Source organism: Stenella coeruleoalba, assembly GCF_951394435.1.
Source record: "Stenella coeruleoalba genome assembly, chromosome: 6".
Taxonomy (NCBI): domain Eukaryota; kingdom Metazoa; phylum Chordata; class Mammalia; order Artiodactyla; family Delphinidae; genus Stenella; species Stenella coeruleoalba.
Window position 1 is genome coordinate 58,982,731 of NC_137151.1, and position 18,323 is coordinate 59,001,053.

The 18,323-nt window shown below is 35.2% G+C and overlaps 1 protein-coding gene across 1 annotated transcript in view; it reads right to left on the reverse strand.

Annotated features, from left to right (window-relative positions):
* The window catches only part of IFIH1 (interferon induced with helicase C domain 1), a 55,863-nt gene that overhangs the window by 23,854 nt on the left and 13,686 nt on the right, over positions 1-18,323 (reverse strand). The window contains exon 4 of the mRNA XM_079924109.1: positions 4,806-4,910. Coding sequence (XP_079780235.1) covers positions 4,806-4,910 — 105 coding nt within the window. The remainder of the gene's footprint in view (positions 1-4,805; positions 4,911-18,323) is intronic.

Consider the following 18,323-nt stretch of genomic DNA (forward strand, 5'->3'; position numbering starts at 1 on the left):
AGGACTCATTAGTCCTCCTTGTTCTGTATTTCCCTTCACTTTTTATTGCAGAGAAGTATTAGAGCTGATGCTACTTTCCTTCATTTGAAAAACTTTACCTGACAAACCAAATACCAAAGAGCACTTCTATCTATCTATCTATCTATCTATCATCTATCTCAAATATCTAAAAATGGTCTCCCCCAAATCCCATTTTTGCCATTTAAGACAAACAGATTAAACAGAAGCAATATTTAGGGAAAAGGAAAACCTCCCGTGCTAGCCTTTAATTTTTATGTTTTCACTGAAAGATGAAAAACGATTTTGTTGGTTTTAACTGAGTTGTAACTAATTTTGCCATTTGGTTTTGAATGTGATTTTTATCACTTCTTTATAAGTATGTCTCCACGTATTCATATTTTCCTGAAACTCAAAGCACAATATATTAAAAATATTTCCAATTAACATAGATTTCTAAATTTAAAATACTGACAAAATAAGTACTAACATACATTAATTTTATAAACATTAGAATCAAATCATTATAATATATCTTGGTTTAAATATATTTTGTTTAGAAGTGACCCTATTTATCTAATCAGTCAGGGGAAAAGATCTAAAAATGTATAACTTACCATGTGGAATGCAGTAAAATAAATATTACATCAATTTAAAAGCCCATCTTATGCTTTACGTAATTACAGAAAAAATGAAAGGACAGCACTTATCAGTATTTCATTACACGTGAAGTAAGCGTTCTTTCTCTTATCAATGATTGCAATAAAACTAAACTAACATAATCCCATTAACTTCAAAAAAGTTGCTGATTGTTCCGTTTCAGGAACTGGATGATTCTATTTAACTGGGTTTTAACTTGTTGTTATAGCACTATCTGAACAGGTAGGAAAATTCACACCAAACACCACTTAGTAAGGGTCATCTACTAACCTGGCAGGAAATTTGTCTTCTGTATGGATGAGTAAACACATGCAATACATTTACGTTATCATTGGCTCATCTGCTGATTCATTTCCTATGACTGTCAGGAAAAACTCATTCAAGATCACCAGCTTTTAAAAACATACATTGACAAGTTTTCTTTCCATGCTTGTTTTGAACTCTATAGCAATTATAATTCATCTTTATTATATTTATGTAAGATTCAAGTTGATTTAAGAATATCATTATTTCTCTAAGTGGCTTTTATAGATTATCAAAATTCTAATATTCCACCTATATTTTGAGCATTTGCCACCTAACTTTTACCAAAGAGCCAGTATGTTTGCAAAGGAAGATGTACTTTAAATTGTGTTTTAACACCAAGATCCAGGAATTTACTTTTGCTAAATTGCCATTTGAGGCAGGAAATTTATTAAAAGATATTAGCAAATTCTCCCTATTTAATTTCACTCTAGGTACATCTTTTCATAGATTTAAGAAAATAATAAAATTCAGCTACCCTCAAAATAGTTCCATGTACTTTTTTAATAATCATTTTCCCCTTTTCTTTTTCATGCTTACTACTATATCCTTGGGTAACAAAAATTAAAAAGAGAAACTGAGACCAATTTTCTAAGTCTCTTTTCCAGGAATCTAAAATGATGTCAAATGAGTAAGTCATCAATATCCCTCATGTATATTAGATATTTGTTGTACTAATACGCTTAAGAAGAGTTAAGAGCTATCGTGCTCAAAATTTAATTCTTGAACCAAATGCATGACGTTTACTGTTACTTATCTAGTCATGTACCACTAATTCATTCCGAAGTAAACATTTACTGGGTGCCTACTAAATGCCAGGCACTCCCAAGAACACAGTCCTTGTTTTCAAGGACTTCAGAGGCTAGGGCACTCCACTACTGCCATTGAAAATATCTGGCTAGTGGACAGCTCAATATCTTTCATATTTTTTTGAGTCAAGTCCAGGAAACTTGATGGGTGCCCCCAAGTTTAAAAGAGAGGCACAGAGTGAATATGGAAAAATTAGAGCTGGATTCATTGTGAGGATAGCATCCAAAGAAAAAGAGCTGGGTGAGTGCTAAATATTCAGCCTGATTCTTGCCTTATCACATCCTCTGACATAGGGATGGAAGAATGTATCCACATAAGCAACGAAAAGAGAATTTTCTCCTCTCTGCCACCAGAAGGAGAGAATTGGGCTGGTATCAAGAAGCCAGGAGCCAATTTCCTTTATAAAAAAAAAAAAAAATGTTTGGGTTTTGTTTGTTTGTTGTTTTTGGCTCTCTTTGAAAAGCAAAATCAATTAAATGCAACAACGAAAATGGTATTTAAAATATGCACAGTCTTTGAATAACATTGTGCCCATCCTCTACGACAAATATTAATCAAAGATCTTAAAGTTATACTATACCATACAAATGGTCAAAAAATGAAATCAAATAGGGCTTAAATAATAACATTCTATTGGAACTACACCATGTGGCAAATTTCATTCTCACATTGATTTTGACAGCTGAGTTATTCTTGGAGAGAAAAGGTCTGTCACTGCATGTGTTTGAAATCGACAAAGTATTCCTTTACCTATAGTATGTAACCCCAGAAAAATACACCATTCCAGCTGGAGAAATATTAACAGATATTACCTCGAAATAGTAAGGAAACACTTTTTATATATCAGGCCAATGTGCACTGCCAAAAATATTGCCACTTTGAGAGAAGCAGTACATCTCTCTGAGAATGAGAAACAGAAAAACAAAAAAGCCTCCCATAGTATAATTAGAATATTTAAACTTTAAAAGTGCCACTAATTATGCTTTACTAGGGCATAATAATATTTCTAAGAAGGAACTTAATGTCACGTCCATGATCCTTATGGCCCATCATGTAACCTCTGAAGGTGGACAAAGGGCATGTGGAATAGGGTCCGTTTGATGTCAACCTCAGAAGTTAAAACATAATCCCAAACACAGCAATGCTTTCAGTGATTCAATATGTGTTTAATAGTTCACAGTTTACATAAACCTGTTTTTGAATTGATTTCCACTTCAGCCTATATCATGCACCTGAGGGAAAGGAATTTCAGAATTTTATAATTTCAGAATTTTGCTACCCACTATGCAATTTTATACCCACTAGTCTTTGTTCCTAAACACTGACCATCCAGAGCTTCAATGAGTGCCCTTTAAAAATGTGTTTGTCTTCAAATGTATTTGCCTTTGAAAATGTATTTGCTTTTTAAAAGTAGGCTGCATTCAGATTTATCATGTCTTTCATGCCACATTGAAGACTGAAAATCAGTAAATAGTTACATTTGCTAACAGCTCTAAACTGACAAAATTCCCAGCACATAGAGAATATCCATTAAATATTTATTAAATGAATGAATATTGTTGAAAAGCCCTTACTTAGACAAACAAAAATTAGGATGAGGTTCAGAAGCTTAAAGCAACCATAAAGATGTTAAATATTAGCTAGAGTATATTTTGAGTTCTAGCATCAATAGCATTTAATAAAAATGTTAAATATTAAATTTAACAGTTGTATAACAAGCATAGAAAAAACAAATACAATCTACAGAAATATGCACATGGCAAGAACTTAATAAACACTGACTAAATTGAACAGAAAATTAATTAACCCTTTTTAATTAACATTAAACTTATGACTGACATTTGGTGAATTGTGTTTCCTCAAACCAACTTGTTCTAAGAGATTCAGTGGTGTTACTAAGAGAAAAGGGCATTTAAATAAAAGAGGTGATACATTCCAATTGGGAAAGCTTTTAGGGCAGATGGCCATCTTTATGTAAACTGTTTTGCCCCTTTAGGCCTATTGTAGATGTAAATTTCTAGAATCCTTCTGACAATGCAGGATAATCTAAAGTACACAATATTTTCTCCGTGTTTTCTACAACTCAATCACAGAACGAATGAAGAATGAAGTAATTTGTTCTTAATTTGCCATTTTGCTGCTGCCTCTTAGCTGGCCACATTGCAAAACATTGTTTTTTGTTTGTGCTAATTTGTTAAGTTTAATTATAAAATATTTCAAACATATAGCCAAATATTAGAAAGTTGTGTAACAGACATCCAAGGACCCATCATCCATTCTTAAAAGATGTTAACATTTTACCTCAGTAATAATAATGGAAGTGCACATTCAAAGAACAGAAAGAAGAGATTTGAAATCGATCAGACGGACAAAAGTTGGGGAGTCTGATAACAGGAAGTCTTGCTAAAGTGTGGGGATTGGGAAGAGGCACTCTTATTTATTGCTGGCGGGATATTCAACTGATATGAGGAACAATTTGGGAAATACCTAGTAAATTTCTCATTTAGTGATGAAAATATTTTGCAAACTCAATTAAAGAGGTGTTCATACAAATTGAAATTCTTTTAACTATATGTGTAAATTCTAGCTCTTATTTTAAGAAGGACTCATTATATGCCATTAACTACAGTCATACTCATCTTATTGATAGTATTTTTTATTTATAATGTATTTTAATTTTTAAAAATTAGGGGTTGGAAATAAATGTACAAAATTGAGTACATAATTTGAAAGCAGTCAGATTAATTGAAACAGATCACATAAATAACATAGATTACATGATTCTATGGAACGTGGCATATGCCAGACCAATAAGCTATGTGCTGGATCAAAATTAGAGAGCTTGATTCTAAGACTTTTGTAAGTTGTACTTTTAAAGAAAGTGAATGGCAAAGTTCCAAAACTACTTCAACTGTAGAAAAGAATTGCTTTAATTGCATAAATACATTAGGGAGGGTATGAACAGCCCCCATGCTTTCCACTATATGGTGTCTTATTTCACACTTTTTAAGGTTTACACAACAGTTAGGCAGTACCTGAATCATTTCCCATGGTGCCTGAATCACTGCCCATGTTGCTGTTATGTCCAAGACTTTCATCTAAGCAGCTGACACTTCCTTCTGCCAAACTTGTGTCTGATTCTGCAAAGGAAAACATTTTAAAATATTTTAAAAATATTTCTGAGAATAAACGTATTTTAACTGCACACCTCTACAGCACACACTACATACAGTTCAATGCAAGTGGAGAAGGCACACCCAGACGACTACGAATAAAAGGTAAGAGTTTCTGGCAAGCGACGTTTAAAAACTCCACCATGGATGAGCAGCTGTCGGGGACTGAATCAAATACATATATCTACCTACTTAAAGCACCATTCATCCAATATGAGAGGTCATGCAAATTTGTAAGGGTTTATGACTTTTGTCGTCCCCCTATGTGTACATTTTGTCCAAAAAAAGAAGATCTAGGCCTGATAATGTCATTTAAACAAAAGTACTATATAGAAACCATTGAGTCATTTTCATGTAAAATGGTAGAGAATTAATAAATTATAGAAAAAAATTAATGAATTAATGAAGTACATGGTTCTACTGATAGGTTATGAAAACAGCAGTTCAGTGATACACATAAAATCTCACAAAGAATTTACTCAGGAAGAATATCATGAAAGCCTGGCATTGCAGTGGCACTAGGAGCTTACGTGAAGTTGGAAATAATTTTTTTTCTTTACTGTACGTAAACTAAGCTTCCATCAAAGAATTACAATTAATATGAGGGTCAAGGGTACGTCTTTCACTTATTAATCCTGATTTTTTCTTTTCAGTACTCAGTATCAATTCCTTTTGAAAACCTTCCTTCCGTCAAGGGAAAACTTCCCTCCTTACAGTTTATTTCCAAGGATTTATGCAATCCCACCCGCAAGGATCAGAACTATTGCTAAACTGGTAAAAATAAATGAAGGATGGTTACAGATGTTGGTTTTGGAATTAGAAAGACTTGTGAAATTTTCTGTTGGCAATGCTGTGAGCCTAACTTCCTTCCCCTTATTTAAAATGGGGCCAGTAGAGGCACAGGCTATTATAAAATAGCTTATTACAAAATAAGCTACAGGATGTATTGTACAACACAGGGAATACAGCCAATAGTTTACAATAACTATAAACAGTATAACCTTTAAAAATTGTGTACTCCTGTAACTTATATAAATATTGTGCATCAACTATACTTCAATAAAATAACTATAAATGAATAAAAGAAAAAATAAAATGGAGCTGGCACAATTTATCTCACAGGATTTGACAGCCATGGAGTAATATTCGGTACAACAAGCTCTTTGCACTTTAATTACTGGTGATTGGAAAATGAAATTAAATTCAAGTAGTTGGTGGATTACTAGGGCAAGATGTCATTTAAAAATCTCTTGGGAATTCCCTGGCTGTCCAGTGGTTAGGACTCCGTGCTTTCACTGCTGGGGCCTGGGTTCAATCCCTGGTTGGGGAACTAAGATCCTGCAAGCCATGCGGTGCAGCTTAAATATATATATATAAAATATCTTTACAGTTAATAATATTTCATAATATTTATATGTGTTAGATAATTCTTATTTTATGCTAAAGCTTCAAAATGCACTAAATAAATTATATTAAAGAAGGCTTAAGCTCTGTAAAACTAGTCTGAGTGTCACATATTTAAACTGGAAATAGAAACGGGTGAAAAACAGACAGATAGTATGTTATCAATAAAATGTCTCTGGAAAGGGACAACATACAACTCCTTAAAACTACAAGTATCTTCTTTTTCTTTAACTGGTTATTTCATTTTTTAAGTCAGGTATGTTGAGGTATAATTTCCATACTGTAAAATAATCACTCTTTTTAGGTGGATAGTTTGATGAGTTGACAAATGTATAGTTTTGTAACCACCATCACCATCAATATTTTTCCGTCACCTCAAAATCCCCTCAAGCCCCTTTGTTGTCACTGCCCTCCTGCGGTCCCCTGGCAATCACTGACTTGGTTTCTGTTCCTAGAGTTTTGCCTTTTCCAGAATATCATATTAATGAATTCAGGCAATATGTAGCCTTTCTGTTTGGCTTTGTTAACTTAGCATAAGACATTCAAGATGCATCCACATTGCTGTTTATATCAGTAATTTGTTCCTTTTTATTGCCGACTACTATTCCATTGAGCATCTGTGACGTGTGTCTGTGACATCTCCCTTCCAACTTGGATAAGCCCATTTAGCTTGGGAAATATAATGGAATTACAGCCAATGCCAATTAAATATGTAAGATAGCTTTCTTAAAAGTTAAAAGAAAGCTTATAAGAAATTTGTAAAAAAAAAATTGTCAATGGACTTACATACTGTTTAAATATATTAGCACAACACAAATATACTCATGTGAAAATACTGTGCTTACCAGTTGTCGTAGATTAGCTTTGAAACTCAGATTTGAGGAATCCCTTATGATCACACGGGAAAGCCTGTATATCTCACTGAGAGATTTTAAATATGGCACGTTGCAATTCCCAGAGGTATGCCTTGTTAGGAACTCAGAGGCGAGTGTGGGATAGAACTGTCAAGTAGGAGAGCGTTTTGGGCAGATGTACTGATGAAAAGAGAATATGAGTTGTAAGGAAAAGGCAAGGTGTAAAATGAGATGGGGAAAATGTCACTGCAAGGATAATTCTAGATCTAGAAAGAGAGACCAAGATTTTTAAGGCAAAAAAAAGTGAATTTTGACATGCTTTTCACTTGTTTTAAATGTGGTATTGAGAACTGAAGACAATGCCAAAAACACTGAAAAACACTAACAAATATTACCTAAAACTGAACACTGTATCTTTAAGTTTTCCACTAAGTATAATCCACATGGAAATTGATTTTCATTTCATTTTCTAATCACTAGCAGTTAAACCACTATCTTAGAACTCCTCTGTGTATATGTAAAGTCAGGATTTTCCCCAAGCTTTGTTCCAACATACATAAGGTTTGGGAGAGCTGCTTAATGCAATGTGCGTGAATAATTTACGAATATTAAAGAAAGTTACTACCAAAATAGGGTATTATTAATTAAGTTTATTATCTGGATTATTCTGATTTAGCAGACAAATCTGCAATGTGTCAGAGGACACTGAGCTCAGTGCTTCCACAGATGTAATGCAAGTGATATTTTAAGCTCTCAACATCCTATGTGGTAGATACCTATTATCACCTCAGTTTCATAGGTGAGAAACCAAGTCTCAGAGAGGTTAAATGATTTATCCAGATCACACAGCTAGAATGGAGCAGAGCTGGGAGTCTCATTCTGAATCCAAGTCTACCATTCCACTGTTTTTTTTTTTTTCTAAGCAACTTAATAAAGTTTATTTTCAAAGTAACAAATGAAAACTTTTCATGGTTAAGATGAGCAACTCCAGTTTTTCTCTTCCTGTGACTTCTGAGGTTTGTTTTTTTAAATAGATGTTTATTGGAGTATAATTCCTTCACAATACTGTGTTAGTTTATGTTGCACAATAAAGCGAATCAGCCATATGCATACACGTGTCCCCATATCCCCTCCCTCTTGAGCCTCCCTCCCACCCTCCCCATTCCACCCCTCTAGGTCATCACAAAAGCACCAAACCAATCTCCCTGTGCTGTGCTGCTGCTTCCCACCAGCCAACTATTTTACATTCGGTACTGTATATATGTCGATGCTACTCTCACTTTGCCCCAGCTTCACCCTCCCACCCCACGTCATCAAGTCCATTCTCTATGCCTACCTCTTTATTCCTGCCCTGCGACTAGAGGCCAAGAGGCACATGAAACGATGCTCAACATCACTAATCATTAGAGAAATGCAAATCAAAACTACAATGAGGTATCACCTCATGCCAGTTAGAATGACCATTATCAAAAAATCTGGAAACAATAAATGCTGGAAAGGATGTGGTGAAAAGGGAACCCTCCTGCACTGTTGGTGGGAATGTAAGTTGATACAACCACTATGGAAAACAGTATGGAGTTTCCTTAAAAAACTAAAAATAGAACTACCATACGACCCAGCAATCCCACTACTGGGCGTATACCCTGAGAAAACCATAATTCAAAAAGAGTCACGTACCACAATGTTCATTGCAGCACTATTTACAATAGCCAGGACATGGAAGCAACCTAAGTGTCCATCAACAGATGAATGGATAAAGAAGATGTGGCACATATATATGATGGAATATTACTCGGCCATAAAAAGAAATGAAATTCCAGTGCTTTTTGCCCAATGCATAGCATGGCTGATGATCATTGTAAAGCTTTGTAAACAAGAAAACAGTACTGTATCCATAGTGTTAAGTGAAATGAAAGGGTTTTTTTTTAAGTTTTCACTGTAATGTCAAGTTTTCTATCAATCTTGAAGTAGCTTATCTTTCCAGGAAAAAAGTTAGAGATTATTTTATTTTGCTAACTAACATCTCTGATTTCACCCACAAACTTTCATTTACTTTACTTTTAAACATCCACACTGTTTTTTTATAATTTTTATTTTATATTGGAGTATAGTTGATTAAACATCTGCACTAAGTTTTAAACATTTTCTGCACACAAATAAAAGAAGAGCATTTCTATCCTTCTTAAAAATTAAAATTAATTGCAATAATTCGGCTAGAGATCATTATGAAAATGAAAGTGAACATATAGAGGTCTATTTCTTTGTCATTTTAAGGGTATATAAATCTCCAGTTTCTCAACACAAAAATAATTTTGTTTCCTTGGCAGCAAATTCTTATTCATTTGATATTTTTTTGATTTCATAGAAATAGAAGTACTAAAGGAAATAACTCTAATAATTAAAGAAAATATATTCTCTCCCATAACATTGAGAATACCTTTCCCAGAGATTTTCTTCCTGCATTCACCTAAAGAAATCATGTTACACACACACACACACACACACACACACACACGCACACACACCAAAAAGCCAGATCAAAAATGTGTTATGTGGGGCTTCCCTGGTGGCGCAGTGGTTGAGAGTCCGCCTGCCGATGCAGGGGACACGGGTTCGTGCCCCAGTCCGGGAAGATCCCACATGCCGCGGAGCGGCTGGGCCCGTGAGCCATGGCCGCTGAGCCTGCGCGTCCGGAGCCTGTGCTCCGCAGCGGGAGAGGCCGCAACAGTGAGAGGCCCGCGTACCGCAAAAAAAAAAAAAAAAAAAAATGTGTTATGTGATGACAAAATTAAACCAACCTATTGAGTTTATAAGCCAAGAATTCCTACAATTGATTATATAGGATTATCATGTTTCATTCTTTGTATCAATATTTTTCACAGTATCAATCTGGACTTATGTCCTAATGAATAGTCATGTGTCTATGATTTTAAAATAGATCAGATAAATAGTCAATTGGAGACTGGGTGTTCCCATGAAAAGAACATGTGCTGTGGAGTCAAACAGATCAGTCTCCAGATCTGAGCTCAGCCACTGCTGACACGTGACTTAATCTTTAAAATTTTTAAAAATATCGATAGCAGTTTCTACTTTCTCCTTTATCTTGAGAATGATTCTGTTAGATCAAGGAAATAAATCTTTAAGAGAAACAAATCTTAAATTCTCATGAAGTTGCTATTTAAATGAGCTTTGAATATTAGAGTTAGATTATATAATAAGTTTAGTTAACTTTTAGATAGGTGTCATTTCCTCTAGGAAAAATATCAAAGCTAGCTATGAAACAGATTAGAAAACACTGGTGATTCCTGTTAAAGAAAAGCTGTTATTCCTATCAAAATCTATTGGAATGAAGAAAAACAATTCTCATCCAGTTAAAAGATAGGATTTCTAGAATAATTTTGTAAACAACACAATACAGAACAGCTTTGCTTACAATAATAGTGTCTAAGACCAGTCCATAAGCCATGGAAAAAAACTGCCTCATTTTATAATCACATCTTGAATAGCTTACTAATATGGAAGAAATATTAACTTGAATCTGAGAAATTTTATATTTAACATCTTCTGGAACTTTAAATACTTTAAAATATTTTTAAACCATTTAGAAGCCAAAGAAAATTGAAATTAAAAAATTTCAATTGAAAAAAACCTCTTCCTTGAAAGCCTTTTTAGATCTATTCCAATGTAAAGTATGCCCTCTGCTGGAGAAATGCTATTATAACAATTAGTTGATAAGTATACTGTTTATTCAGCCCAAGAACTGAGTGAGTTTCACTAGATAAGACATAGATTGGTTCTTCTACCCCTACCAGGTAGTGTCCTTCCTATTTTCAGCCTAAGATGCATGTCTAACTCCACAAAAGATTTCTCCTCTTACCCCTCGCCTCAGGCTCTCAGTCTCTTTGCTGGAAAATCGTTTTGCATTACATTAGGAAGGGGGCCAAGCCTCTGTGCTACTGAGAAAGAGGAAGGGCACCAACAGATCCATTCTTCTGAGAGGTAGTGCTTACAGGGTCTGCAAATAGTCTACTTTCACTTGCTAGATAATGGTATATTTATTCTAGTTCTGACCTCGTGACGCACATCAGCTTCACTCCTTCAATTATCCCCACCTTCCCTCCAGTTGCATAATCTCCACAGTCTGGAACAGCAAAGACCACCTCTAAAGCTTCAAACACATGTGCACGTATGGGCACAGACTCATGAGCTTCTTAAGTGTGCTTACTGTCATACTAATAATACCTAATTCCTTTCCTTTTGAAATAATCTTTTTTGAGAGGAGATAGAGGACTTTTATTTTCAGCTCTATGTATGTGGATTTGTGTGTGTGCACGCACACACACACACACACACACACGCTAACATTTTGGTCTGTCAGACTCTGCTCTCTGTGCTGGGGAACATGTGTTCCCACAGAATGGAGAGAAGCCACCTCCACCCACCTTGCATATTCTCTCCTGGATCCAAGCTTCTAGGAAATGAGTTCCCCAAAGAGAGAAAAAAAAAAAAATCTCCTAGAGCCAGAGGCCCACGTCGCTATCCATGGAGCTCCTGTGCGCCTGTTTATAGAATTCACACTGCTGAAATGTTTCAGCCAGAATTAAATTGGAATTGTGTATATTGATGTTGGCTGAAATGTATCATCCATGCCCTTTAGCCTTTGGACTTGGGTCTCAAAGGGAAAGATGATGATTCAAGTACAGGGTTGTGGGGATAACCATACCCACTAGAGTGACCCATTCATTCATTGCTAGTCAGCAGCAGAGGCAAAAAGTCCAAGAGCAGAGTCAGTTAAGAGTGATAAGCCTGATGACCACATGGGAAGTAAGTCTTGGCAATCCAAGGTGGCAAGATAGAAGATCATGAACTGGAAACCTCTTTGGCTGGTAGGCACCCTTAAGGAAGAGCTATTCAAGTTAAGTAGACCTGAGGAAAGTATGGGGAGAGATTTGTTTAAAGGTATCCTGGTAAATATTCAATAGCAGCTCTTGGGGAGAAAAAAGCAACAATTTTAAAGTGTTTGCCAATATTGCTGGTATTCATATTCCCACCATGGCTGATTTCAAGCTACCAGCATGACGTCACCAAGTGGAACTGGGAAGACACTTGCACACTGGGCTCCTGCAAGCTGGAAGGAGCCCATTCCAGCACCCTGATGGATACATCCCTCTAACTAAGGACATTCCCACAAACGCCATCTGAAATAATCACACATGCTTTGGGCTAATATTCCATAATTGTCCAAACAACGAATGATAAACATTTAAGTATTGTTTTGCCTTAGGACAAGGCTTTGTAAAAATCATAGTAAGAGAAACCCACTAATTCTCATTGATCCTAGAAGCCTTCTCTCCAGCCACCCTCCTCCATAAATGTTCCCCTCTGATCCAACTGTTTCCCTACCCACACTTTTTATAAAACTTTGCTATGTTTATTACAGCTGGATTTTGATGTGTTTATTATAGCTGGATGAATTTTTTATAGATTTTCTTTCCTAGAATTTTAGTTTTGCAGCAAAATTGAGTGGAAGGTAGAGAGATTACCCATATCCCCCCACTCCCACATAGGGATAGCCTCCTCCATTATCAATATCCCCTCAACACACACACACACACACACACACACACACACACACAAAACACATTTTGAACTTCCCTATACCTGCACTTTTGCTCATGGTGTCCGTGTAACGGGAAGTGTTGGCTACCACTTCTGTTTACAGGTCCAACACAGGACCTTCAAGGTGCAGATGAACTGCCTCACATTCCTCCTCTCTGGTGAGCTTTCTCTAAGTCTTCCTTCTTTCACCAGGCTTCTCCCCTCATCCTTTAATACTTTCTCTTTTGCTAGAGATAGATTACTGTCTCTCTTTGAGGACATGAAACTTGTTTTCTTGAACGGGATTATAAACTCTCTGAGGGTGAGGACAATACCCCAGTGCTTGGTTTTCTCAATAATATGACCTGACCAACTCATTCTTAGCTTCTAGCTCTCAGTCATATGCCAAAATAGAGAAGGTAAGGTCTAATGATCAAATTAAAACCACTGCTTTTGTTAAAACTCTGCTAAAAAAGCTTTAGGCTTGTAGTCATAAAAAGATGTCATGAAAATAAATCCAACATGTATTAGCTGCGCAGTAAAGAGGTTTCTCTCCATCAAAATACTTACATTCTCACTCCTGAGATATGAACAGTCACCCTCCTAGAACTATTATGCAATTTGGAGGTCATATAACTACCCTAGACGGCTCTTGGTGGGTTTCATATAAAATACAAACCTATATTATCCTTTAACAAACACCAATAACAGCATCTGTAACAGCATCTCTTCCCCCCCCCCCTCTTTCTCAGCTCATAATAATATTTGCCTTTTGGATTGCCATAGTAGTATTTCTACTTCCCAATAATTAATGTAACTAAATTTAGAAAAAATATAGATGTAAAGGAGAGCTATCTTAATTCAGAGCAATCCTGTAACAGTATGGGCGATCTCCCACAGTATTATTGCAGACCGCTACATCAATTATCTTTCCCACTAAGCTCTCAAGGTCTATGTGGTATGTATTTCTAGAGATTCTAAAAATCTCTAAATTTCTAGAGGTTAGTATTATAGAACATTATTCTGGTCCTCAAGTGCAAGGATAAATTTTGTGGCATTTTTACAGAGATTACTATAGACCAAATCTAAGATTGGACTTCGGTCTATAAAAAGGGAAAACAAAACAACAACAAAAAAAGTGCACTAACAGATTGGGCCAGAAAGAAGGAGGCTGTTTTATAAAGGTCAATTTTTAAACCCCTCCTACAGAAGATGATCTATGCAAAATATATCCACAATATATTCCAAAGCATAATGTCACCGGATAAACCTAAGGAGTGGAACATATGGGGGAATATGAAAAAGAAGGTACTAAAGTCTGAAAACAAGCAGGTTGGTAAGCTCATTAGCTTGGGTGGAATTTTAAAATCTTCACGTGAACGAATATATAAATCAAAATATACACATGCACTCACAGTCATGCGCACTGTGTATTCACACATGGCACACTCACCCTGTACGTTATAATCGTCCACCCTGGAACAGTGACATTCCATTCTCTTTATAAATGTCAAAGCGCCCTCTTCTGGCCAACCTGCGGTACTTGCATTTTCTAGTTTCATAACAGGGAGATCAACAAAGGATGATAAAAGAAATTTGGGGGATTTTCTGTGGAACTCTGCATAAAAGTAAGTTCATTCCAAATACAGTAAATTTTATTATTTCGTTTTGCTTTATTTTTTATTTTATATATGTCATTAATTCCTAAAATAGTATATTAAAAAAGTCAATGTAAAATAACCACTCACTTATTTTAACAAAGCAACAGTAGCAGACAATTAAAAATGATTGCATAACCAATTTTACTGTAAGCCTATAGGATTAACATAAACCAGATAACTGTGTATTTTCTATAATTAAAATATTTTTAATAGAAGAAAATGAATGTGGGCATTGTGCCCCTCTGATGTTTTCTAGGGAAGTGTGGTCTAGAGAAACACCAAAGTTTTCCAATAATTTCTTGTTAGAAAATGACCAGTGACCTCAGAAAGCAGAATTATTACATCCAGCAGTAAAATTCTATGAATAGTCTGAGAACTATTCAAATATCCTTTATAAATGGTTGTATTCGTGTGGAAAAAACAAATTTAAAAAAATGGGGTATATCTTAATTATTAACCACTTTTTAATGGGAAGAAGTTGAAAGGAGAAAGGAAGAAGAAATGCCAGCCTCCGATGTGGAGGCATGACAAAATCCCTGTCCAGAACTGTCCACTAGGGAATTCTCATCTATCAACCCAGGCTGAAGGAGAGATTAAATTTGGTGATTAAATCAATGATTTAATCACTGAAGGAGTGATTAAAATTGGTTTCAGGGTGGGTCACTATTACTAATACTAGTGTGTCTTACCTGTCAGGCGTGTTAAGGAGTAAAAAAGGCTAAAAACAATATATAAAGAATCTTTGCATTAAAACTATAAATAATTAACATTTGTATCCACAAAGACTATTATGCACTGAAAAACAATATTTTAGAAACTGATGTGGAAATAAAAATTAGAGAAGTCTTAATTTAAAATCAGAAATAATTCAAGTCACATTTTTTTGCCTATGAAAATTCATATTTATAGAATGTGTGTAGCTTAAGTAATAAGTTTCTTTCAATGCTACCTTGGTAACTGTATTTGAAATCTAAACCCAATGTACTGAAATTCAAAATAAAGATTATATATTGTAAATATCATTAAGATACACACAAAAAATTATGCAAATAAATATTACAGATTATTGAATATTATCTTATTTATTTTGATGGTTAATCCTGTAAAAGAATGCCAACGTAGGCAAAATCCTTCTACAGTTAATTTTGCAACAAAAACTTCAGTCCAAAGAACTACAATAACTTCTTTGGGTTAATGATACTTTACAAGTCATTTACATCAGTAATTCTTAGTTCCGAAGAGCAGCAAGAAAAGAAATGAATACCTGGAATGATCCACAACATCTAGCAGAAGAAGAGGCAAAGGCCTAAAGCAGAAGCACTCCATTTTCATAAATCAGATACCCTTTCTTACTGCTCTGGAAAGGACTAGAATGCATTGGACGAACCTGTTCCCAAATCCACATGAGAAGTCCAGACACCACAAGAACCTTACAGACTAGAAGACTGTTAAAGTCTGTGAATCGGATGGAGTCCTCAGATTACTGTACAGTTTGTTGTACTCTCACATGTTCTCAGACTAGCACACATTTTAATAGTCTGTACTTTTCTTTCACAGCACTTACTGTGCAGCTATATAGTGACTACCGTTTGACATGCCCATCATTTGAAAGCTCCGTGGGAGCAGAAGCCACATCTGGTTTGCTCCACCACAATATTTACAGTGCTGAACACTGAACAGTGCATGCCTGGCACATGATAGGAGTTTAATAAGATTCGTTAAATGAAAGAAGTGAAAGGAAGGGAGGGAGGGGACCTGAAGAGGGAAAAACAAACCCCTTTCTGTCCCTTAAGGCCATTATTGAGATCCAGATTTTTTTCACTTGATGCAGCTTTAAGTTCTATATTAAATAGTAAGAAAACAGATTTTTTTTAAAAAAGGTTTTGTCTTTAATTTTGTCCTTGTTGAGACTCAGAATGCTCCACAGATAAATAAACTACAGGCTGACAAGATGCATTAGGTTGGCAACCTTGGATGAAAAACCTTCATTTGAGATGCAGGATCAATTCCCAGCCTCAGTTCTGGCTTCAATTCTTTCCAGTGCGAATTTAGAAAATAGCCAGGAACCCACAGAGATGTCAGGTAGCCTACCAAGGAAGTTTATTAAAACGTGAAAAACCCACATTCAGGTAGTGGTTTTGGCATTCCTACTCAATCATGATTTCTGAAAGAAAGCGCAGCTGCTCAAATGAAGAAAAAGAAAAAAAGGTCCTCTAGAATTCAGGGTTAAAAGCTTTGCTATTCTGCACAGTAAACCTTGCTACTTAAAGTGTAGTCCAAGACCAGCAGTAGCAGCATCACCTGGGAGCAAGTGAGAAAGGCAGAATCTCAGGCTCCATACAGAACCTACCGAATCAAAATCTGCGTATCAGTAAGACCTCCACTTCCAGGGGACACATAAGCACACTAACGCTTCAGAAGTATTCCACTAGAAGAACACCTTAAACAAGGCTAAATAGCAGGCAAACTATAAAAGATCTTGATACTATTTTATGACAAAAGATTGCTATCCTGTATATTTAGCTAATTCACATAAACCAGCAAGAAGAATATAAAATACCCTAATAGAAAAATAGGCAGTTAGCAACAACAAAAAGAATGAACATGTAAAAACATTTTTCGTTAGAAAATAATTCAAATTCAAGTAGTAAAATACCAAATTGGCAAAGTTTAAAAATAATATTACCCACTCTTATAGAATAGACTTCAGGGCAGTAAGTACTCTCCTGTACTGTTAGAGCACATGTAATTTGGTACAAGTTCCTGGAGTGAAATATAACATTAAGTATCAAATGTCTTAAAACTGTAGAAATCATTGATCCAGAAATTTCAATTATGTAATATGTTTTTAAGAATTAAACTGGGTGGGGTAGGAATGGATTGGGAGTTTGGGGTTAGCAGATGCAAACTGTTATATAGAGGATGGATAAACAACAAGGTCCTACTGTGTAGCACAGAGAACTATAGTCAATATCCTGTTATAAACCATAATGTGAAAAAGCATGTATATATATAACTGAATTACTTTGCTGTAGAGCAGAAATTAACACAACATTGTAAATCAACTATACTTCAATAAAATAAATTTTAAAAATTAAAAATAAATTTAAAAAGAATTAAACTGAGACATAAATATGAAGACAGTTATGCAGCATTATTCATGATGTAGAAATTTGGAAACATCCTACATGTTCAACAGTTGGTTAATTAATCACAAAGCATCCAATGGATAGAATTATTATTCAATTGTTAAAAACCATGCTGTAGAAGAACATCTAATGAATTCAGGAGAAATGCCATTATATATAAACATCCAGGTATGTAAACAAAACGGGATACCCAAATGTGAAGAGTAATATATCTTACTGTAAAAGTGTGCGCGACTTTTTCTTTGTAGGTTTCTATGTTTTCCAAATCTCCTGCAATGCAGCTATATTACTTTTCTGAGTCGAAAATAGTATACTTTGTAATAGTGTGATGGAGTCAGCTCATATAGCACAAGAACAATTGTTAAATTTTCTAGAATTTCATGAGCCAGTTGTTAATGTTAAGTGCAGGCAATTTTAAAAATTAAATTATATGGACTTACTAAAAAAATTATATTAAAACAAAGGTAAGGAATACTTAAAACTCATCAATTTCTAATCATTTTACTAGATTTTACAATCATCAATGATGTTGAGGCTATTTAAGCCTATTGTTTCCGTATAATGGAAATGGCAAATAGTGGTGCGCTACTGCACATCTCTTCCTGACTTAGTGTTCGGTGACATTATGTGGGCACTTGAAAGTAGCCTTAGTGGGAGTATTTACACCATGAAGATTGGCATATGCTACAAATCAGGGCTTTCTTCTTTTCCTCC